General features: G+C 42.0%; 2 protein-coding genes across 6 annotated transcripts in view; one reads left to right on the top strand and one right to left on the bottom strand.

The window, feature by feature from the left end:
* The window catches only part of MTHFSD (methenyltetrahydrofolate synthetase domain containing), a 229,916-nt gene extending 206,240 nt beyond the window's left edge, over positions 1–23,676 (top strand). Inside the window, exons 1-8 of one of the 5 annotated variants that reach the window (XM_075189347.1) lie at positions 17,387–17,488; positions 18,530–18,633; positions 19,873–19,986; positions 20,714–20,827; positions 21,142–21,232; positions 21,319–21,431; positions 22,006–22,131; positions 22,270–23,676. In XM_075189347.1, coding sequence (XP_075045448.1) covers positions 17,461–17,488; positions 18,530–18,633; positions 19,873–19,986; positions 20,714–20,827; positions 21,142–21,232; positions 21,319–21,431; positions 22,006–22,131; positions 22,270–22,749 — 1,170 coding nt within the window. In that variant the 5' untranslated portion in view covers positions 17,387–17,460 and the 3' untranslated portion in view covers positions 22,750–23,676. Of the gene's footprint in view, positions 1–17,385; positions 17,489–17,605; positions 17,626–18,529; positions 18,634–19,725; positions 19,840–19,872; positions 19,987–20,713; positions 20,828–21,141; positions 21,233–21,318; positions 21,432–22,005; positions 22,132–22,269 lie in introns of those variants that run through there. The other 4 variants (XM_075189348.1, XM_075189350.1, XM_075189349.1 and 1 more) reach the window with 4 other exon arrangements.
* Positions 5,199–7,493, bottom strand: FOXC2 (forkhead box C2). The gene has a single exon (XM_075187821.1). It carries the CDS (start codon positions 7,289–7,291, stop codon positions 5,891–5,893), a length of 1,401 nt encoding a protein of 466 aa, XP_075043922.1. The 5' UTR covers positions 7,292–7,493; the 3' UTR covers positions 5,199–5,890.
* Positions 23,677–23,806: the final 130 nt, after the last annotated feature.

Below are 23,806 nucleotides of genomic sequence, written 5' to 3'. Positions count from 1 at the left end.
GCCGATTCCCAGAGCCCCAGGGACTGGTATAGTAATGAAGAATCAATTCCCTAATACTCAGTTTGAGTAACAATATTACTACTCACTCAATGCAAAAACAAAAATAATATTATGTGCAACAATGTGTAACATATACTGAAAGTTCAGCAAATCCTGGTCCCGGTGCTCCTCTAATATAAGGAGGTGTGAAACTAATTACAAAAATCTCCAAAATATTATTTTTTTATTTTAGTGTAAAAGTTACACCTACCCCTCACACAGATTGGTCCCCGTCCGACACCGGTAACCTCAGGAGTGGAAGAAGGTTGTCAAGGGCAATGGTAGAACGGGACAGGGGTTTAGGAAGGAAAATGTTCTTGGGGTGGTGTAAAAGGCCAAGGACTACTATAGGGCTCGGAGCCCCTTTTTCTCACCCTTGGTATCTCATTTTACGACAGCTGTAACAGTGACTGTAGATGTACAGAGACTCCCAATCCTATGTTAGTTTATGCCAGAGTTTCAGGTGTTGGCCAAAAATGTATTCATACATTATTAAATAATTATTATTATTACTATTAATTACCTATTAGTACAATAGCTGTTAGATAGACAGATAAATTCAATTGTTCATCTTAAAAAATTACATTTTTCATAGTGATTAATCTAGTTTTTATTCAGAGTTCATTGACAGCCTAATCTCCTTTGATTGGGAGTATTATTAAACCTATAGTCACTGCCTCACTGGTTATAGTACGGGCTATAAACTCAGATTGTTATATCTCATGTTTGTTACTGGACGCACCGCACGAAACTCAGGGTAACAGTAAAGTGAATAGTTGTATTGTGTACTGTGTTCATGATAACTACAAGTTATTTATTAAATGTTTAAGAACGAAACACTTAGAGTTTTTAAATAAACAAAACAATCAATCTGTATTAAATCTATACTAAGACAATCCATATTAAAGAACATTTGTTAGTTATACTAAGATAATCTATCATTTGAAAATGTTTCACACGTTTAGAACAGATACTGTGACTTCAGAATGCAACATGAAGGCTGTAGAAGTTCATGAGGGGGCAAAACAGTTAGCCCACCAAACGGAGATAATGGGGGGGCAACTGCCCCTTCTGTCCCCCTATCTCCTCCACTTCCTTATGCCAACAAGCCCATGGGCACTATAAGGGCATCCTGTGACCTAGTCAGCTGGGTTTTAGATAGTGGCCAATCCCAGAACTACAACTCTCATCAGAGCCCTGCATAGCCCTGGGCTAATGATAACACAATATAAACATTGAGGGTTAGTGGCCGTCAGACATACCCGGGTGAGGGAGATATTACTGACACTGACCCTATAGTTATTAGATTCGATTGCAAGCTCTATTGCAATAAAATAATAAATACCTGCAGCACAAAGTGTCTCAGGGTTGTAACTCTGCAGTACAGGAAGGGTTAACAAGTCAAACAACAGAAATAAAATCAGTGATGGGGGGGACACACGGAGACCCCACAAGAAGCAGCTGCATTAATAAACAGATATAAACATCTCACATAACATTTCTATAGACACAGGCCGCCCTAGCGGCCGCTCCTGGAACTGACACACGGCGGGCACTGCACTCTACAGTCATCAATTATGCAAATTGTTACTTGCAATTAATCAACCGAACCATTTACTACACGAAACATTCTATAATAATCAGGGACCTGAGTACTGGGCACAGCATGTTTTGTCATAAATCTCTAATAATGTGCAGTCTGTGACCATTATATGCGGACACTGAGGTCTGGAGATTAGATTTCTAATAAATGATTCATATATCAGAGAGATCATCATTATATAATGGACTGAGATACCTGGAAAGTAAACAGACTGACAAGCCTGCTGGGCCTTGTAGTTCTATCTGTGCTCCGATTACCGATCCTTAACAGATTATAACATAATATGAAATGGACTTTTGAATAAACATATAAAGTAACACAAAATGTCCAGAAATTACGTTTATAAATAAAGATACGTATTTTACCCATATTAATAAAATGCATTACGCAGATTTTATATCATCAATATCCTTATTAAACAGGTAAATTATTTATTAATTGGTGATAAATCACAAAAAAAATACGGAAGAGGGAGCAGAGAAGACGATTATGGAAGTATAATTATCTTAATTACCAATACCTCACATTAAGATTAATATCTACAAACATTATATATATAATATACACACTAGATGGCAATAAGTGACAAGTGGAATATAGTACTGTAAATATATAAATAAATTGCTGAGATTCTGGGGCACATTCGCTGTGTAGAAGCCATCAGCGCCCTCTCTACATATTAATATGTGTGACCTATTAGATTGAATACAATCAGTAATTTTCCCCCTGTTTACTCATTAACTCTTTCAATAAAGATGATGATTTGCAGATGCCCTGAAATAGTTAAATCATTCCGGATTATTTTGGCCTGGAAGCCACAGACACCCCCCGGACCATGGGACAGTCAGAGACATTAGATAAGTCTGGGTGACACCAATAATAAACAGCAAATTACTGAGAGCCCAGCGCTGTGTGTAATACAAAGGGTTAATCTATAATGCCGCTATTTGTCTCAGATCCTGTCGTGACATAAGGAGATAAATATATACATAGATACAGACACACGTTACAGTAACCTGCACCCCTGTTACTGGAGCAGAGCCCCACAAATAAATCACTGTATTGTGTAAAGTTAGCTGGATATAGGGATATAAATCTATAGACTAATTATAGCGGAGCCTGGAGGGAGATAATCACCACAGGAACTGAGAAATATATATATATATATATATATATATATATATATATATATATATATATATATATATATATTATAATATAAACATTATCTTGTATAGTTCTGTTGTAAAGTGCACTGGAAAAAATAGTTCGTGTTTATGACATTGAATAATCTGCTGCTTACACTGAGGGTGATGTTAATAATGATAACATTTAATATTTCCCCATGTAAGATAATATAACTTCACAGGACAAGTGCCAGAACTTTCAGCGGCCGAGATCTCGCCCCAAAATCATTATGGGGAGAAAACACTGGAAAATGTCAGAGACCAACCTCAGCCATTTACCATATAGTGTATTATCTGCACCTCTTACTAAATAAATAGAATATAACATGTGACCCTCCCCCAAAGCATCCACACACCTGACCCCGTTATTACACTTGTCACCCCCCCCGGTCAGGAAAGGGTTAAACCGTCCACTAAATACAATTGTATTACAGGTGTGATAATATACAGATATTACATAAGAGCCAAGTGTGAGATTATCACACCCCACATGACATTTAATTCGTCACTATTTCAAAATAAAGAGATCATATAATTCATTAGGCCAAGAACGGATATAATACAATATTTCTTTATATTATATATATATATATATATATATCAGTAAACTTCTATACTTCCCTACCATGCGTCTGTCTAATAAAATGTCCGCTGCAAAATCAATATTAATGAAACATTGAAACACACGGGAAATATTATCACTATTATCTGCCAATCAGGTGGAGATATCGGCCACAATCAGCGCTGACTTCTCATTGTCCAGAGATACATTGTATCCAGACAGATGACATTGTCACTCCCTCTGCGAGGGTCCCTCCGCTCGTTTTATAGCAGAGATAAGAGACACTCGTTAATTTTCTGCCGATGTCTTATTTATTGTTTTGCTGCCATTTTATTATATAATTTTACATATCTAATAAACTTTTTCTATATTTTTGCTATAGTATAACAAGCATTTGTTAGGAGTCAGTCTACATACACAACAGTCCGAAAGCCGCAAAGCCTTGTAATGTTAGAAACAAATTAGAATAAGTACAATAATATATATATATATATATATATACTATTATATGTCACTGGCCAAATTCAGAATAGTGTGTTATTATTGCAACAGCTCAGCTCCTTTCAAATCCACCACCAAATATATATATATATATATATATATATATATATATATATATATATATATATATATATATATATATATATATATATATATAGTAATAAGAACACACTATTCTGAATTTGGTCAGTTATTTCCTCCGCGTTGGCCGCTCAGATACATTTCTAGGTCGATAGTTAAGGAACAAAGCTTATTATATTACTTTATTACATTGTATAAATATAATCGTTGTACACGGATCGCTGTCTTTTTAGGCCCTGTAAATTGTGACGTTTAATCAAATGTACAATAAATCTTCCCAGATATCTGAAGTTCCCTCCCAAATAAATGAATTTAATCACCTATAAAACAGAGCAATTAAATTATAAAAAAAATAATAAACAGAACAGAATTACCAGCGCAGGAGATCCAATAGCTGATAAGATAAAGGACTATAAATGTCCAAAATCCGCCTGGAACTGAATATGGAACTTTTATTAGAGCTGAATTATGTTTTCACATAAGCGATTGCGTTAATCTGTGCGATAAATTAGCGCAAATCTGAGCCAATATTACGGCTGCGGTTTGCGACAGCTCCTCGCTGTTAGTTTTTGGTGCAGTAATAACATTAATTGATGCTCTGAGATGAGAGACAGGTACATTATGAATGCAATAGAGTGAGTCACTGCTTGCTCAATACTTGCCAAGAAATGTAATCTTAATGCAACAAAAACAAATATTGATGGGGAGAGCACTTCACATTTTACAACGGTTTATGCCGCAGATTTGAGTGTAAATATCCCAATGTTTGACTATAAATTAGCCCCAAATTACCACAAAGAGACTTCTACACCGAACGAGGCATTTCTCAGACAGTCCCACACTAGTGTTAACCTCACTTATATTTTATAAAAGGTGAATTAAAAGTTCAGTTATATAATATTTTTTTTTATTTTACGCAAATATAAAAATATGATTTGCAGCATTTAAACTTCAAATTAGTATCTTAATTACATGCAAAAAACTACCAATCGCCATATATATACATATAATCTCACTATATAAAATATTGTAGATGCATATCTTATATTTTAGACGTATAAATGTACCACTATATATATATATATATATATATATATATATATATATATATATATATATATATATATTTATATATATATTATGCATTTATACAAATAACGATAAATAAACTCCCCCCCCCCCCCCCCCCAAAAAAAAAAAAAAAAAAGACAACTGTGTAACTGTATTTAAGCTGAAAGACAACAAAGATTTATTTAATGCAAAAGACAAGAGGAACAGACGAAACACCCGAGGATCACAACAAGGGCTGGCGAGGTGCAGGCAACAGATTTTGAGTTTAGCATTTTTTGCCTCACCAAGAAAACAAAATAAATTATATTCTTAATTCTGTAACAAGAAAGAAAAAGAAAACACAATGTATAAGCTGTGCGAGATATCGCTGAATATTATACACGAGACTGAATAAACTTTTTTTTTTCAGTTATTTTTTTTACCAATAATAACATTAATAACAACGACACGAAACCTTTGCTGTCAGCTATGAAAACAAAACGATCCAGTGAACTCAACTTTAAATATTACAATATAGGACTCTGAATAAGAGGCTGTTTTATACAACGTAACAGAAATGGAGGATAAAACTCACAGGACACAAATAGACATTATACTGCTGGTCCTCATAACTTTCCATACTAAATACGAATATTTGGACAGATCTACCACTTATATATTTAATTTCTCTTTTTTTTCAAGTAGATTTGTACTTGTATAAAATGAATTCTATATAGTAACAAAGTTTGTTTGTGTGTTACCAATGTCATTGTTGGGACAGATGATCCATTAATAATTAGCAGATGAGTCCTGTGTATAATTTGCAGTCTGGAGTGTGTAAATGTCCCATCGTGGCCTGTTTGGGGGTCAATACTTAGTGCAGTCATAGGCGTAGGGGCTGTTGTGACGATATATGGAGGGAGCAGATCTATAAGGGATCTGACAGCTGGTATTACCGCCCACCTGGTGCTCGCCCAGGGCTGAACTTTCTATGCCCAGGCGATGGGAGTTGAACATTTCTCTGACATTGGGAAAGGTCTGTTGTTGGGAGCTAAACGTGTGTGCTGATAGGTGGTTGAGCTCTGCACTGTGGTTGAGGTACCAGGATGGGGTCTGTCCGGCTGTCCCTCCTTGTTGGTGGTGGCTGGAGGTCAGGACACTCTCCTGGTTGGAGCTGAGGCTCATGGAGTGTAATGGAGATGTTGTCCCGTTGTGGTGATCTGAGATGGCCTCTTCCAAGGTGGTGGGTACACACATGTGTCCAGATCTGTCACCTGTGTACAGGCTCATGGCTCTCATACTGCACTGGTAGCTCCCACTAGTGTCCATGCCTTGCGTGCACGCCTGGCTGTAGATGGAAGACTGGGTTTGCGCATAGTTTATAGGTAGTGAAGGGACCATGCCAGTCCTACAAGGGACAGCTGGCACCGGGCTCAGTTCGCCATGAGGAGAAGTCCTTAGGGTCATGATGTTCTCCACGCTGAAGCCTGAGAGGCCGTTGCTGGAGGGGTGGTGGTCTGGGATGGAGCTCTCAGTGGAGACTGATGGGGTTGAGGCCAGGCTCCTGGGGCTGTCTTGCATGGCACTGCCACCATCAGGGCTCATGTTCTCCACCTTGGTGATGACAGGTAGCTCAGGGGATTCGCTCTTGATGACGATCTTCTTCTCATGGTGGACCTCCTTGTTGGTGTCCATGGAGGAGATGGAGTTCTGGAGTTTGTTTTGGTCCTTCTGATCTTTGTCCTTGCCGGCATCTTTCTTCTTGAACCTCCTCCTCCTCCTCAGGAAGCTGCCATTCTCGAACATGTTGTAGGAATCGGGGTCCAGGGTCCAGTAACTGCCCTTCCCCGGCTTCTTGTCGTCCCTGGGGACTTTGACAAAACACTCATTGAGGGACAGGTTGTGCCTGATGGAGTTCTGCCAGCCCTGCTTGTTCTCCCGGTAGAAGGGGAACCGGTCCATGATGAACTGATAGATCCCATTCAGAGTGATCTTCTTGTCGGGGGCGTTCTGGATGGCCATGGTGATCAGGGCGATGTAGCTGTAAGGGGGCTTCACCAGGTCCTTGGGCGCAGAAGGCTGGTGGTGGTGGTAGGGTCCATAGGACCTGCTCATGCCAGAGGTGTACTGCTCATGGCCTGGGTAGACACTCATGGGGGCGGCCATGCTGCCATAGGACCCCGCCGCTCTGTAGTAGTTCTGCTCACTCAGGTAGGGCACAACACCCAGGGCATTGGGGTCAGCCACAGAGTAACGCGCCTGCATCATTGATGCTCAGAGATGGGGGCACAGAAGAGTAATCCAGCGCCCTCCAGGAGAAGGACTCACACTCACATCCACAAGTCCTCAGCTGCAGCCCAGCACCATCCTCTTCCTCAGGGAAGTCCAGGAGACGGACAGAGGCCCGGGAAAAGTCGGGAATACAGGATCAGCCAGGCCAGGGGACGTCTGCAATCTCAGCTCGCTGCAGCTTTCTGTCTCAGCTATAGAAAACTTTCCAAACTTTTTTTCTGTGAGCTAAACCTTTTACTGGCAGCTCTCCACACCCTCTTCCAAAACTTCTGACCAACCGGGAGCCAGCAGGAGGACCCAGCAGCCAATCCGAGTGCAGATGCTTTTCCCCAGGACTCCAACACAAAAGTGTTTTTTTTTTTCTTTATTTATCCAAATATGGAGTAAACTGGACGGAGCAGAGATTTAAACCTACAGGCACTGAGATGCCCTAATGCTGAGTGCACAAATACCCTGTAATCATTCAATAATCAAAATGCACATTACACCCCTCATTCTCTCTAACTTCCAACATTAAGAAGCATCAATTGTTTTATTAGATACAAAACTCTCACAATGTCCTATCATATAAAATATAAATAAATGACACAAAAACTGGATAAATCTGCAAGAATCTACTTTTATTTCGCTTTAACACAGTGATATTAGTGTTATGTTAATTGCAAAAGTGATTGACTGTACTCCATTCCTTCTTTATTAAAAATAAATACATAGAAATTCCAATGGTCACATTAATCCCGATCTTGAAAATTACCAGCACAAGATATAAAGATTGCAAACTAACGTTTAGCATCAACTCATTGATATAATTAATCGTGTTAAATATTCCCTAATTTTCAGATGACTACAAATTTAATAAGAGTTTACTTTCAATTTATTATAAATAAACGCCACTTGAGTTGAAAACGAAATTCATTCTGTATTAAAAAATAAAGAGTTTGGTAATATTACTATATTGGAATATTTTTGTTTTAAAGGGGATCTGTGTGTGGCTCTAATGGTTTTATTAGCAGTAATGAGGTTTGTTAATCAGTAGGGAATGTTGGCTAAATGCTAATTATTGTACTTAGAGAGACGCTTTGGTGTAGCAAGTACCTAATAGATATGCAGGCTGTTAAATTAGTCTCAATGTTTTCGCTTTACCAGTGAAATATCACAGTCATTACTAAAGTGGGATTTAAAATGATATAATAACCTTTATTTCCAAACCGTGTAATTAAAATACAGTCTGAATTTCCATCTGCATATAAAAAATTAAATTAACCCTACTCAGATTAATACATGTGTTCCGTAGGAACGATATACACGGAAATAAATTAAAATATGACTTTATTTTCCACTGATTTTACTTTTTTTTTCCTCTCCTTTTTGTGTAAGAATAAAATGGCAAATTACACAAACAACTTCCATATGTATCTGTGTATTCTGGTAATTTAAAGCTAACTTGATACCTTTGTTTATTTAATGTAACACTTTCTGTTTTCACATTGCAGGATTTGGAGGGGGGTTGAGGGGACAGAGTAAAGTCAAAAGTTTCTGGGATGTTCAAGTACTTAAATTACTCCCTGTAAAATGCAGACTGGCAGTCAGTGTGATTTGCAGCGTTTCAGGAAGGGCATGTATATAACGTATATAATGGATCTATATAGTGGTGAACGTTTAGATATTTTTTTTTTTCTAAGAATAATTGGCATTTAAAGACCTCGCAGATTTATTTAAATAAAAACTGTTGTTTTTGGACATCAGAAAATACTGGGCAAATAGGGATGACATCCTCATATATCCAGAATGAACTGTTACTGACATTAGAAGTAGCTATTTAATTTCATATATATATATATATATATATATATATATATATATATATATATATATATATATATATATATATATATATAAATATATATTAAAAATAACAGTCGCAAACAAAATCTTTCTGCACTTTAGGAGTCAGTTCTTTTGTCTAATAAATTTCTACAGACTATAAAATTTAAATATATTGTTTTGGTGAATAGTGCTTATACTTTATTTTGTTTTACTATTTTAATTGTTAATAAACACCGAGATGCATTTCCCCTAGTTACATTATATTTTTTTCTCTCGAAATACATTGATATAGTTAAAGATAAAAAATACATAGGAATAATTATACAAATAGTGTCAAAATTCAGATTTAAACGCCAAATTAAATATTGTAATGTAAATGAATCCCATGAACATGCATCTCCTAGTTTGAAGTTCGTTTCTGAGTTTCCCCCAGAGTTTTGTCACCTTTTGCTGACGGATCGTATTTCAACTATAAACACCAAAAGCAAAAGACGCGATGCAGTCACCCGATTTTATTGCTGTGTTAGCGCCATCTTGCGGCACAAACGTGAACGCTTCTGAACTCGATGTTTGCGATGCATGAGCAGAATGACAGTGCTGCCATCTAGTGCAACTTTTAGAGACGACACAATAATGCTTAGTTTAGGATATTGAAATAATTATTTACCTACACATTCATAAATAATGCTTGTGCTTAGATTAATAGCAAAACCACTTAGTGGAGTAAGTAACAAAGTGATTTCGCCATGATCACCGATGAACAGAAAAAAGACATTCCTGGCATACTGGGCAAAAAATAAATAAATATTGTATCTCTCAGGGGGATATGGAACAGAGCAATGTTCTGCAGATCTCTAGCGAGGTCAGTTATATAATAATCTGCAGAATATATCACTATGTATCTGTAAGGGGGTAGATGGGACAGAGCATTGTTCTGCAGATCTATAGAGAGGTCAGTAATGTAATAATCTGCAGAATATATCACTATGTATCTGTCAGGGGGTAGATGGGACAGAGCAATGTTCTGCAGATCTCTAGCGAGGTCAGTTATATAATAATCTGCAGAATATATCACTATGTATCTGTAAGGGGGTAGATGGGACAGAGCAATGTTCTGCAGATCTCTAGAGAGGTCAGTAATGTAATAATCTGCAGAATTTATCACTATGTATCTGTCAGGGGGTAGATGGGACAGAGCAATGTTCTGCAGATCTATAGAGAGGTCAGTAATGTAATAATCTGCAGGATATATCACTATGTATCTGTCAGGGGGTAGATGGGACAGAGCAATGTTCTGCAGATCTATAGAGAGGTCAGTAATGTAATAATCTGCAGAATATATCACTATGTATCTGTCAGGGGGTAGATGGAACAGAGCAATGTTCTGCAGATCTCTAGAGAGGTCAGTAATGTAATAATCTGCAGAATATATCACTATGTATCTGTCAGTGGGTAGGGGGAACAGAGCAATGTTCTGCAGATCTCTAGAGAGGTCAGTAATGTAATAATCTGCAGAATAAATCACATTGTATCTGTCAGGGTATAATTAGAACAGGACATTATCTGCAGACCATTAGATTAGTAAATTGATCATCTGTGATGTATTAGTATAAAGTATAAGAGTGGTTTCCTGCAGAGAGTTCTGTGTGTCTGGGTGGTACAAAGTTTACAGGTTGATACATTCAGTTCCTCTAAGAAAAACAGATCTTCTTGCCCCCTGGAAGGCTGTTTCCAAGCTCTTGGAGAAGTGCTGGTGTTTGCACATTGGTGGGAAGGAATTCTGCTTATCACTCCCTGCTGCTCCCACAGAAGCCTCCTGCTGGGAGAGGGAGGAGAGCGGAGAAGATGTATCTGCCCAATGTGATGAGAACCCAGCATTCAGTGCTCACCCAGCGGGCAGAATTTCACTTCTATTTTGTTTAATTTGGCTGCTTTGCATCAGTGTGAAAATGAAATCTTGTTACATTTAATTCTAGTGATAAACGCCAACACCCCAATAGCTGCAAAACAGTAATGGTGGGTGGTATTCTTATTAAATGGACGGTACCGATCATTCAGGACCCTTATAGGTAGAGGTTATTTAGCAGAAGAGATGAGGTTCGAGGCAATGGAGACTTTGAGGTGTAGAGGACACGGAGGAGAATGAACAACTGATGGGGATAATCCGGTGGGATGTCGTTAGTTTGGGTGAGGAATGTTACAGATTTGTCCACATTCAAAAATGTGTCTGCTATGGATAATATTAACACCAAACAGACATATTTATTACACACTAAAATAAACAATACACCAAGTAAACAATCATTTATTTATATAGCGCCACCATTTCTGCAGCGCTGTACAGAGAATATTTCTCATTCACATTAGTCCCTGACGCATTGGAGATTAATTTACAGATGGTTTATGATGTTCTCTTGGAATGAATTTCCAGCTGGAGATTGGTGATAAGTAAGAAAAAAAATCAGGTTAGATATTTATTTATTTTTAGCAAAAAAAAATCAGAGTAATAATAAAAAAAAAAAATAGAAATTTTTATGAGAAACGTTGACAAATAAACAACTATAAATCAATATAAATATTTAGGTGTAAATATTGATTGTCCCTGATCATTCTCAGCTCATATTATCAATAGAGTTAAAAGAAATTACAATAGAAAGGGGCACTTTGCAGGTCGTTGGGAATAATACAATTATAATCTCAGAGGCTAGTTGCTAACCAATTAATAATACCAGTACTTGTATGTGGAAATATGGTTATAATCCTGCATTTCTAAGCAGATTACTTACCTCATACAATGGACTAACAAATTTGTTTTAAATATTAGCTATGAAACTCACATTGTGTAGAACTGGCAGAATCTAGCCATTATAATACAAAAACAATACTGAACATTTATCAACAAAATAAAAAATTCGAGGTTTACCCTACCCCTCCCCCTCCTCCAAACAGCCTAACTGACCCTTCATCATCATTATCTATTTATATAGCGCCACTGATTCCGCAGCGCTGTACAGAGAACTCATTCACATCAGTCCCTGCCCCATTGAAGCTTACAGTCTAAACGCCCTAACATACACACACAGACAGACAGAGGGAGAGACTAGGGTCAATTTTTGATAGCAGCCAATTAACCTACCAGTATGTTTTTGGAGTGTGGGAGGAAACTGGAGCACCCGGAGGAAACCCACGCAAACACGGAGAGAACATACAAACTCCACACAGTTTTAACGTCATGGTTGGGAAATGAACTCATGACCCCAGTGCTGTGAGGCATATGTGCTAACCACTTCGCCACCGTGCTGCCCACCCTTGTGCTGTTTGGGGAGGAGAACCACGATTTATTTATTTTTTTAACATTATTTTAGTTATTAATTTATTTGCTTTCCAGGGCTGCTGTGACTGATACACTTTTTTTTTCTAAATTGCATCGAGCGCTCCATCAGCCCTCAGAGGGCAAAAGCGTCAAACTCTAAATGTGGCTCTAACTTTTATTTGGTTTTGTGAGCTCATAGTAACCCTGCATTAGGTGTGCTATCAGAATAAGGGGGTACTCCTAGCTGTGTGAGCACTAAAAGGCTGAGAGCTACAAGGACAGATCATTCCTTTATAAGAGCTTTGTTTGGTCCCTGTCACTCCACAATGTTTCCCTTCAGCCACAAGACCATAATAGAGAATAATATTTTCCTACAATTACAGACTGACCATATCACTTAATCTCAATTACCAAAGAGGAACGCCGATGGATGCCGTCCAACAATTATATCAGTTAACGTTCCGCTAATCCTTAGCTGGAGAGGGTAATAGAGATACGCTGTATAACTTTGCAGGGATGAGGCATTATCTGGATATTTCCAGAGATCCCATCTTATAGAAGCTGTAATATGAGGAATATAAGATATGACCTGGAAGTTGTAAATATGAATTAACACAACGCTCTGATTTCTTCACAGTGAGCGAAGTCAGGTCACAAGAGATTCACTAATCCGTGTCAGCGGCCGCCCCCCCCCCCCCCCCACTCAGACATCTTCCCTATCGCTTGTGATAGAATTACGCTCGGGAAAACGATCCGCTTCCGCCACGAGGGCCCTTTGGATTTCTTACAATGAAAAGGTTAATTAAACAAGAGTTGGGTTTCCTTCAGTAAAGTATTATATGTGTGTGTTTTGGCACCACACAAAATTCCATTTTTGGAAACAGATTTATTTTATGAATGGCTTTTCCTCATTACAGCACAAGTGTCAGAAGTAGTAAATATGAAGTGTCCGCGTAGACGTATCTGTTTTGATGAGCGCACAATTGGCTGCGTATTATCGGAGAGATTTGGGTTTTTTTTAATCTTAAAGGGCACCTGACAGGATGAAGTTTAGATGCTGACATTGTTATCTGTTCATGGCCCCATAGGTACAAGCTCAGGAATCACATGTTACCTCTCCCCAATACAAGAGAATAAAGTTAATCACTTTTCTATCGTTATACAGGTAGGGTCTGAGTCATTAAGGAGAGCAAAGCATAAAAATGGAGTCACTCTGCACCTGGGCAAAACCATGTTTCATTGGAGGGGGAGGTCAATTTAAAATATGGGGACAGATTTATAGTTGGGGTAGGGCATGTCCTACATCAACTTTAAATTTCAGTGTAAAAATAAAGCTATCAAGTATTTGTGTCCTACATGCAAAACGAGCCAGTATTTAACTTCTGTGCAAAATAATAAACTAATTTTCACCCCTTGTATTGTAACATGGTTTGTCCAGGAGAATAATTACTCCTTTTTTTTGCCTTACTTTCCATAATGACTCAGGCCCATAGTATATATTACAGTAAAAGCAGTACTGTTATAGTGTTATACGAATCGATGGGGACTCGATTATAAATTGCTCTATGTCATGGGGATGATTGCATGAAATCCACTTTAAAGACTCAGGTGTCCATAGAGATTATTGATCACGGGAAACGTCCCCTGAATGCCATTTTTCTCCCTCTTGAATCTCATTTCAATAATCTCATCCCGCTAAACGATATCTTGTTTTTATGTAGGTGCATAAGGAGGGAATTCTTGCGCCCAATCAGCAATCAGCCAGGAACGCCCCCGATCCACCCAGCTCCTCCCATCCAAAGATGCTAAATATTGTATCTCTGTCAACGCCTCCATCCTTGTACGCAAATCCTGCTCTTCCCCTATAAAACCGATGTCACGTGACATTTATCCTGTACTTTTGTAAATGACCTTTAGGTCTCGTTCAGACAAAGGGTTAATGAGGATTTAGTATGAACTTGCGCTGTTCCATATCTAACCTGATGTCAGCAAATCCCTATTAACCGCTCGCCCACAGAGTATTGCACTGGCTGCTGGCTGCAGGGAGTAACATCAGAGTAATGATCAGGTATTAGTGTGGGGGCAGGGCTTATATGTGCTGTGATAAGCCCCGCCTCCTCACACTACCAAAGGCTCCACTTCTGCTCATGTGAGACACTCTGCAGACCATCTTATGCACAGAAAGAAGGAACAGACACCAAACCTGACTTTATTCAGACGCAGTCCTTAAATGTACTAAACCCAAAACCTTAAATGGGTTGTCCACCTCCATCTGACTTTGATTTACTGGCGCCTTCATGCAACTTTAGCTATATATATTAGAGTTGTTTTTCCTGCATGCTTTCTTCTGTGTTTTTCAGTGGTGTCTTTATATCATCAGGCAGAGCTTTGTAGCTTATTGTCCTGGAATATAACTGTACCCAAAGCTAATCCCGGAGCCCTCTCTCCGCACTATTGCTGTATAATAATTCAGGCTTCAATACTTTGGGATCAAAGAGAACCTAAATGATTATTTATAACCCAAAATTTATTAAAAGAACTACAGACATCCAAACCCTCAATATCAGGTGTAGCTAACAGCGCAGGTATTAAATATTCCAGAGGTTTGGATTGTTGGAGCCACAGCGCTACCTTCTAATGATCAGCGATAATTAGGGAAATAAATGGGAAAAGCAGAGGGCTGCAGGACATTCCCACATTGTGAGTTAGGCTGGACAGGATGTGGATGATCCATCATCACCATTTATTTATATAGCGCCACTGATTCCGCAGCGTTGTACAGAGAACTCACTCACATCAGTCCTTGCACCATTGGAGCTTACAGTCTAAATCCCATAACATACACACACACACAGATAGAGAGAGACTAGGTTAAATTTTTGATAGCAGCCAATTAACCTACCAGTATGTTTTTGGAGTGTGGGAGGAAACCGGAGCACCCGGAGGAAACCCACGCAAACACAGGGAGATCATACAAACTCCACACAGATAAGGCCATGGTCGGGAATTGAACTCATGACCCCAGTGCTGTGAGGCAGAAGTGCTAACCACTGAGCCACTGTGCTGCCCATTGTAATTAGTTACACATATGATGGACTCTTACACGTTATCAGTTTCTGGTGTCCAGTGTACTTCGCCCCTTTACCTGCTGCCGACATTGATAGGTCACATCCGATATGAACGCTCTGTAAAGTGTCCACCGAGCAGCTGACGCCCCATTACGGGCGTATTACCGCTATACACCCAACGTGGAATAACATTTACAAAATATAAAATAAATGATTTTCCTGTACAATCTCTGGAGTCACTTCTCTGAGCTGTTTTTGTGCTAAACAGTAAGAACATTGTAAGTGGTACAATAAATAAACGTCCGCTTGGATGATTAGATTATAACTTGTGGAATGTCTCAGCCATGGATATTGGATCCGCGCACAATATGGCCGCCTCTGACATGTCTCGGTGACATCGTTGCTCTTTAAATGCACTAAAGAAAAAACAAACAAAGTAACAAATATATAATGGGCCTGATTCAAGGTCAAACGCAACTTGCACGTAAAAACAGCGTTAAAAATGGTGTTTAAAGTAAGCGTTGCTTCCATTCGGACATGAATTGGATGCAATAGTGTTCATCGGGATAAAGTGTCGGCTGACTGCCAAATTATTGCTCAGGGTGGGAGGGCGAGACTCGGCTCAGCAGGGGGAGGGGAGGGTGAGACTCGGCTAAGCAGGGGCGGGGGCGAGACTCGGCTCAGCAGGGGGAGGGGAGGGTGAGACTCGGCTCAGCAGGGGCGGGGGCGAGACTCGGCTCAGCAGGGGGAAGGGAGGGTGAGACTCGGCTTAGCAGGGGAGGGGAGGGTAAGACTCGGCTCAGCAGGGGCGGGGGCGAGACTCGGCTCAGCAGGGGGAAGGGAGGGTGAGACTCGGCTCAGCAGAGGAGGGGAGGGTAAGACTCGGCTCAGCAGGGGAGGGGGCGAGACTCGGCTCAGAAGGGGGAGGGGAGGGTGAGACTCGGCTAAGCAGGGGCGGGGGCGAGACTCGGCTCAGCAGGGGGAGGGGAGGGTGAGACTCAGCTCAGCAGGGGCGGGGGCGAGACTCGGCTCAGCAAGGGGAAGGGCGGGTGAGACTCGGCTCAGCAGGGGAGGATAGGGTAAGACTCGGCTCAGCAGGGGCGGGGGGCGAGACTCGGCTCAGCAGGGGGAAGGGAGGGTGAGACTCGGCTCAGCAGGGGGAGTGGAGGGCGAGACTCGGCTCAGCAGGGGGAGGGGAGGGCGAGACTCGGCTCAGCAGGGGAGGGGGCGAGACTCGGCTCAGCAGCCTATTAGGAACATTTTAAAGGGAAAAATTTTCAGCCCAGTGACCCAGTCCAAGGCGCCCACTCTGGGACCAGATGCCCCCCGGCCCTTTATACCACAAGGTCCATCTCTCAGAACGTGCAGAGCTGGATACAGAAGGACGTACAAATGTGTAAAACAACTGTGGAGATGGAAGTTGTCTCTCAGTCATTGTCCTAGTTACCAACTGTCCCTCCTTTCCTGGGTCATTCTCAGGTTTATCTCTGGAAATGTCCCTATTTCTCAGTATTCAACTACAGAAAGAAGTCCCAAATTTTCTGCATGTTACCTGCACATCTCAGCACATTTTCTTGCTCTGTGGACTGTATAATATAACATGCACACACGTGTATTACTGTCCCCATCAGTGACACATATAATGGGGGTTGTAGTGTGATGTACAGAACATAGATGGATGCAGCAAAGTCTCCCTGGACAATATCACTTTATATATTAATACGCTGGTCCCAGGAGCTGACAATCCACAATGTCCATCCAGGCCCTGAGAGCAGATATATTACATGGGTGAGCTGCACACACCAGACGTTATATAATATATTATTATACAGGGAATTATAGGATTTATCGCTGCGCGGTTCTCAGCAGTTTGTCCGCTGCCGGCTGCCGTAGTTCACAGTGCAGACCCGGGTACAGTGCAGAGGGATCAGCTGAGCATGGAGCATGCACTCACACTCAGTGCTGGTGAGTCATATTGTACTATGTATCCCCCGAGCATGCACTCACACTCAGTACTGGTGAGTCACAGTGTATCCCGGAGCATACACTCCGTGCTGGTGAGTCACTGTGTATCTCGGAGCATGCACTCACACTCAGTGCTGGTGAGTCACTTTGTATCCCGGAGCATGCACTCACTCTCAGTGCTGGTGAGTCACTATGTAACCCGGAGCATGCACTTACACTCAGTGCTGGTGTGTCACATTTTTATGCTCGGATGCCCCTGACTGACATATTCGCTTATTGCATAGTACAATTCCTTTTTCTGCATATTAGATACAATTCTTTCCAGCTGTTGTTCTCTGGGATGTACCTAATTGGAGGAATATTTAGAAGGCAGCAGGGGCAATGTTGGGCTTGGGGGCATCAGACACAGGACGCAGACTGCGGCTACATCTCTAGGATAATTCTGGCCCAAACTGTATTCTGTACTCAGGCTAAACAATGGGTCCTGCCTGCGTCCTTCCCCCTGCTCCCTCCCTCCTGCGCCCTTCCCCCTGCGCCCTCCCTCCTGCGCCCTCCCTGCTGCGCCCTCCCTCCTGCGCCCTTCCCCCTGCGCCCTCCCTCCTGCGCCCTTCCCCCTGCTCCCTCCCCCCTGCTCCCTCCCTCCTGCGCCCTTCCCCCTGCTCCCTCCCTCCCGCGCCCTTCCCCCTGCTCCCTCCCTCCCGCGCCCTTCCCCCTGCGCCCTTCCCCCTGCGCCCTCCCCCTGCGCCTTCCCCCTTGTGTCTTCCTGCTTCTTGTTTGTGTCTTCCTCCCTGCACCCTCCCCCTGCGCCCTCCCGCCTGCACCCTCCCCCCTGCGCCCGCTGCTGTTCCCATTGGCACTATTTGTATCAGTGAGGACCGTTCAGAGATCGTCGCTCTCTCGTTGCTGCTGATGCAGTTTTTTTTTTTTTATGACTGAAAGTGTTTGTAACATAAATTCCGCAATTTATATTGATTGGTGTCAGTATTAGTATTGGACATTGTTACCTCACATCCAATAACCTGCGCCTCATTCTCTCTGCAGGGTGTAATAAATGGGACATCCGGCAGAAGGTTTGGGATTATATGGAACATAACAACCTGGCTGACTTCCCGCGACCCGTCCATCACCGGATTCCTAACTTCAAGGTATCTGTGCGCTCGGGGTCCATCCAGTGTCATCACCTTCATCACTGCAGAACTGAGCCCCCAGTTATATCAGTTATACGTTTGTATTTTCCCGATTATATTATATACTTCATGTGCAGCCAACAGAAAAGCTGAAGAAAGTCGTAGATTAATTCAAATTTAAACCTTATTTCTTGTATCCTGGGGACGTTCAGACAGTAATTCCCATCTCTGATAACCTAGCAGCTAAGTGGTTACCAGCACGGCCCATCGGCTGATACCCTCCTTTCTTACTACTCCTCCATCCTTTCTTCCATTGGCTCCGTCCTAACCAGCCCCCCACTCTATTTCTCACCTGATCTACCTAACCCCTTCCCTTTATCCTCCCCTAACTCTCTCCCCCTCCCCTCTCTTAGTTAGAGAGTGGCTGGCCCAGCCTTGTCCCTTATGTTCCTTGGGTCCTAATTAGACCTCTGTCTTCTTTATGGAGAAAAGCGTCATATACTAATTAAACACGGCTACAGGGCTTTTTAATGATTGTCTTATAGACCTTATAAAACAATGTATTGTTCGCTTTCACAAGAACTTGAAGGTGAAAAAGTGTTTACTGGTAATGGTGATGTAACAGTTCACCATGTTGTACAAGGAGTGTCCACTTGGGGCACTGTTGCTCTAGTTTAAGGGTTAATGTAGATTTAGATGACCTAACATACAAAGTTTTACTTACCAACGATGGGTGGATCCGGCGGGGTCCTGATGGGTGTAATGGTCTGAGATCCGGTGTTCTCCTCGGATGGGGCTGCCGGGCTCCTTCTCTGTGAACCCACCATTAAAAGTAAAAGGGTCTATTTTACAGATATAACCCCCATCCTGTCTGTTAGTGTCTTCTGTATACGTACAGGAGCGGCCCATCTTCAGTGGGTCGGCAGTACGGACCCCTTTGTCTACGGCCATTCCCACGTCGTGTCACTTTGTCAACATCACCAAATTGGAGTCCTGCAGAAACCAATTTGCACTGCTCTGGTGGGGGTTATATTCGCTGCATGCCCCCCCTCCTTGTTATCTCACGGCGTCCTCTCCGCGTGTACCAGTAACTGTCCTTTCGCTGTATAGGGAGCTGCCCGGGCCTGTGAGCGATTAACAACTGTGCAGGAATTCCAGTCTGCGGAGACCGTTAAGATTAATCCTGATGCTCCTCAGAAGAAGGCGCGTTTCCTCACTCTGGATGTAAGTAACCCGTCTTTACCTCTGTCTGTCTAGACGTCCCGCCAGGCCTGTCACAATATAACCACTCTGGAGGTGTTTGGCGGAACGCGTGAGGTTAAGGTGGACCCTGACAAGCCGCTGGAAGGAGTCCGACTGTTGGCCCTGCAGGTACAATGAGTCTGTTTCCAGCTCTGTCCGGACCAAGAGGTTCCCGCTGGTCTGCTCTATGCACGTAGCCACCGTCTAGCGTTATAAGACATTACCCAGAATGCTTTGTGTAGAGGGTGCAGAATAAGAAGCTACTTTTAATACCGTGTCTTTTAGGCTATAAGAATTTCTTGTACTTTTTTTTACTTCTGAATACTGAGGTCCTCAGAAAGTACCATTTATATAAATGTTTCCAAGTGTTTAAAGATCTAATAATTTGTTATACAAAGAAGCTATGGTATTAAAACAAGTCTATACACCTAGATTAAGAGCTCCTGGTTTGTGAATACAATCTAAGTGGTATATAGTGAATTGTTACAGTACATATAAGATATTGCAGCACAAACTACATCTCCCATCAGCCACTGCAGGCACCTAATCCTGCCCTCACCAAGCTGCCTGCGTGTGATTGGAGCAGCTAGTGTTTGAATCTGAGAGCTTAACACCTGCAAAGAAGGTAACACAAAATAGAGTTTGAAGTAGGAAGGAGCCAAACAATATTACCCCACTGAACGTCAGTCATTGTTGCATCTTCTAAACTAGACGAGTTCCTCGCTGGTCCAAGAGTATGCGGATAATAACACTTCCTATAACATATAGTATTTTTCCCCTATGTCCCCAGTTCATTAAGTCTGGTCATTAATTAGACCACTTGATTGGGATTTTTTGCTCTGCTTATCACACACAGGCTCGTAAAACTTTGCTGGTGCCAACACCTCGCCTCCGAACTGGACTCTTCAACAGGATCACGCCCCCTCCGGGGGCTGGTAAAGAGGTTCTGCGAATCTGTTCCACATCACAGGTGAGAAAACTTATTGTACTGAGCAAAGTATAGCACAGACCTCTGCTGCCACCTAGTGGACAACTCGCTAACTGACTGTAGCTGGATCTCTCTTTTATTCATTTGCTCCTACAAGGACTTTCTACATAAATAATCAGAGGGGTCGATAAATTGCAGCTCTTTTGCTACGCTGGTGTTTTGTGCCTAATATCTGGCTGTCTGTATTGATTCTTGTCTATTGAGGTTGTTTTACAATATATTATTATGTGATCCTGACTGTGTGGTGTTGTGAGATCTCCGCACGTTCCCCACTGACGTCTCCCTCGTGTTTGCAGGGGGTGAAGGATTTCAGCGTGCCTCTGGGTTTGGATGCCGCAGTGCGAGTGGATCTTGTGGTTGTGGGTTCTGTGGCTGTATCGGAAAAAGGTAACGAAATATGGCAGCATTTAAACTGTAGTAATATTATGTCAGAATCTGTCTTACTGTGTTGTGATCACCTCTGTATCCGGCAGGCTGGAGGATCGGGAAAGGTGAAGGTTTTGCCGACATGGAATATGCGATGATGGTGGCCATGGGCGCAGTAACGGATGAAACCGTTGTGGTGACTGTAGTACATGACTGTCAGGTAAGGGGTGCATAATCTTACTTACATTCAGCAGCATTGTTATTAGACCGTGTAACATCGGTCGGAGAGATCCACTGTTTATCTCTAGTGAATAAGTCTGAAATACCATATCCTGGGTTTTTAAATCTCCCCATCTTAGCTCAAACTTAACATCAGACCAGTCTGCCGGATTCTCCTGCAGACAGGGAGCTCTGCTTAACGCTACATTATGATGTTGTTTGGTTATGTCATATCTACAGTTACCCAATCACAGATCATGTTTAGTATTAGCTATGTAGATTGTCTGCGTCACACAAGTGACGTGTTGGGTAGACCTGGTCAATCATAATGTATTCAGCCCATGATGGCCGACACACTGGCAGATCGTGGGGGTCTCCATCTATGTTTTACAAACTCTCTGATGGAATGACCATTACGGGAGGACTGTACGATGCAGACTTCTATTGTAGGAGACTCGGTCAGTGTCGTGGTTATTACCAGCAGAAGTAACTGGCCGTTCAGCAGAGGCCACGTAGATCTGACCTCGCTCTGGGTTATTTCAGACCATAAATCATTCTGTTCTGTATGTTTTCAGGTGCTTAATATCCCGGAGGAGCTGTTAGAGGACTATGACCTCACCGTGGATTATATCCTGACCCCCACACGGGTTATAAAAACCGGCTGCACGCGGCCAAAACCACGGGGGATTATATGGTCCAAGGTAAGTTTGCCATGCAGGGTTTAGTATGAGATTATTGATCCTTCAGACGTGGTTTTATGTGATAATGGGGCGGTTGGTGGTTTCTGAGGATTAGTTTTGGTGTCTGATATGGTTTATTTATCCCCCCCCCCCTCTTAGATCAGTCGGGACGTGATGGACAAGATACCGATTTTAAAGAAACTTCAGGACAGAGAGCGAAGAGATGGGAAAGATGTGACCCTAAAGAATGAATGTGACGCCCCAACGAGACAGACTGGGGGGTCGACCGCTGCCGCACATAGATCTGCTCAGAATATAAAATCCAAACCCGGCAGTACAGACCAGAAAGATGTGACCACCGTTTATGTCGGCAACATCCCACCGGCTACACGAGTTAGCGAATTTAAGGGCGTATTAAGGGAGAGAGGGGCTACCCCTCTACATCTCACCTGGCAGGGAGCCCAGTATCGAGCTTTCCTGGACTACGCTGATCCGTGCCAAGCTGAGGCGGTAGTGTCCAGCCTGGAGGGGTTAAATCTAGGGGGGCAGGTCATACGGGTGGAACTGGCAAGAACCCAGCGGAGTGGGCGTCAAGTCTTTGGAGACAGAAAAGACAGTCTGACCCCAACAGATAAGTAGACGTCACTGTGGCTGCGAAGTTCAGACCTCTCGGCTGAGCTGCTCTGTAGATGACACGGGTGTAATTTGTTAAACCTTCAGTATCTCATCCATACAAAGAAGACTGTTTTGAAATCCATATGACCTGGAATTTATTTAATGGAGACTTCTAGAGTAATCCGAGGATTAGAAGAATTGTGTTCATGGATCTAGCAGACGGCAGCGACCTAGCAGACGCGTCCTCGTTTTCCTTCTCTTTGTTTAAAGCAGAAGATCGACCGTCTCCTTTATATTGATCAGTCTATACCTCCTAATATCTATAGTGTTGTCCTTCTCCTGGGCTGAGTATCCCGTCTGTCCTCTGCCAGGACTGCTCTGTACCCGGGTTACCCGTCTGTCTGGGTGGTGGTAGCTTCTGACTTTTGTCTGGTTTCTTTCAATGTGACACCTACGTGTTCTGTACTTGGATCTGGTGCCAACAGAGTATCTGTGCGATATCCTCAGGGAATGGGAGGTGAGACCTGCTCCTTGGTTTTGGTGATCCCTGAGGACTAACTGGTCCAATGAGACTGTTTCTCTGACAAATAGGTTCACTCCATTGTCATCGGTTATTTATAGGACGGCACAGATTCCGCAGAGCTGACAATCAGTACAGACAGGACTTTCAAGAATATAATAAGCAGAGACAAGTATGGAATCGTCATAATGACAAATATAAATGAATACAGTTACATGTGATGTCAGTGTCCTGTACAATATTCTCTCTATGGTGATCTATATCGGCATCATACGTGTTGCCCCCGGCTCTGTTCCTCACCGCCTAAATGACTTGACTTTAGGCTGTGAGAGTAAATACTTACTGGAATAGAAGCTGGATTGTTCCGAGTGTCGGATTTATGGAATATATTCCAATTAGACGTGATAAATAAATTACAGAAAAATGTGTAACATCTGGTGATGAGGTTTTCATTTTGAATTTTATATTAGAAGATAATGACCCTATCGGATCTTACACCCTGAAACGTTCAAACTAATTACAGTATTATAGCCGGCAGACTGGGGGTGGTTCTGTAGTTCT

The sequence above is a fragment of the Mixophyes fleayi genome, chromosome 10 (genome assembly GCF_038048845.1).
Source record: "Mixophyes fleayi isolate aMixFle1 chromosome 10, aMixFle1.hap1, whole genome shotgun sequence".
In the NCBI taxonomy this organism is placed as follows: domain Eukaryota; kingdom Metazoa; phylum Chordata; class Amphibia; order Anura; family Limnodynastidae; genus Mixophyes; species Mixophyes fleayi.
Note: the sequence above shows the minus strand (reverse complement) of the source record. Positions and strands in the feature narration are given on the sequence as shown.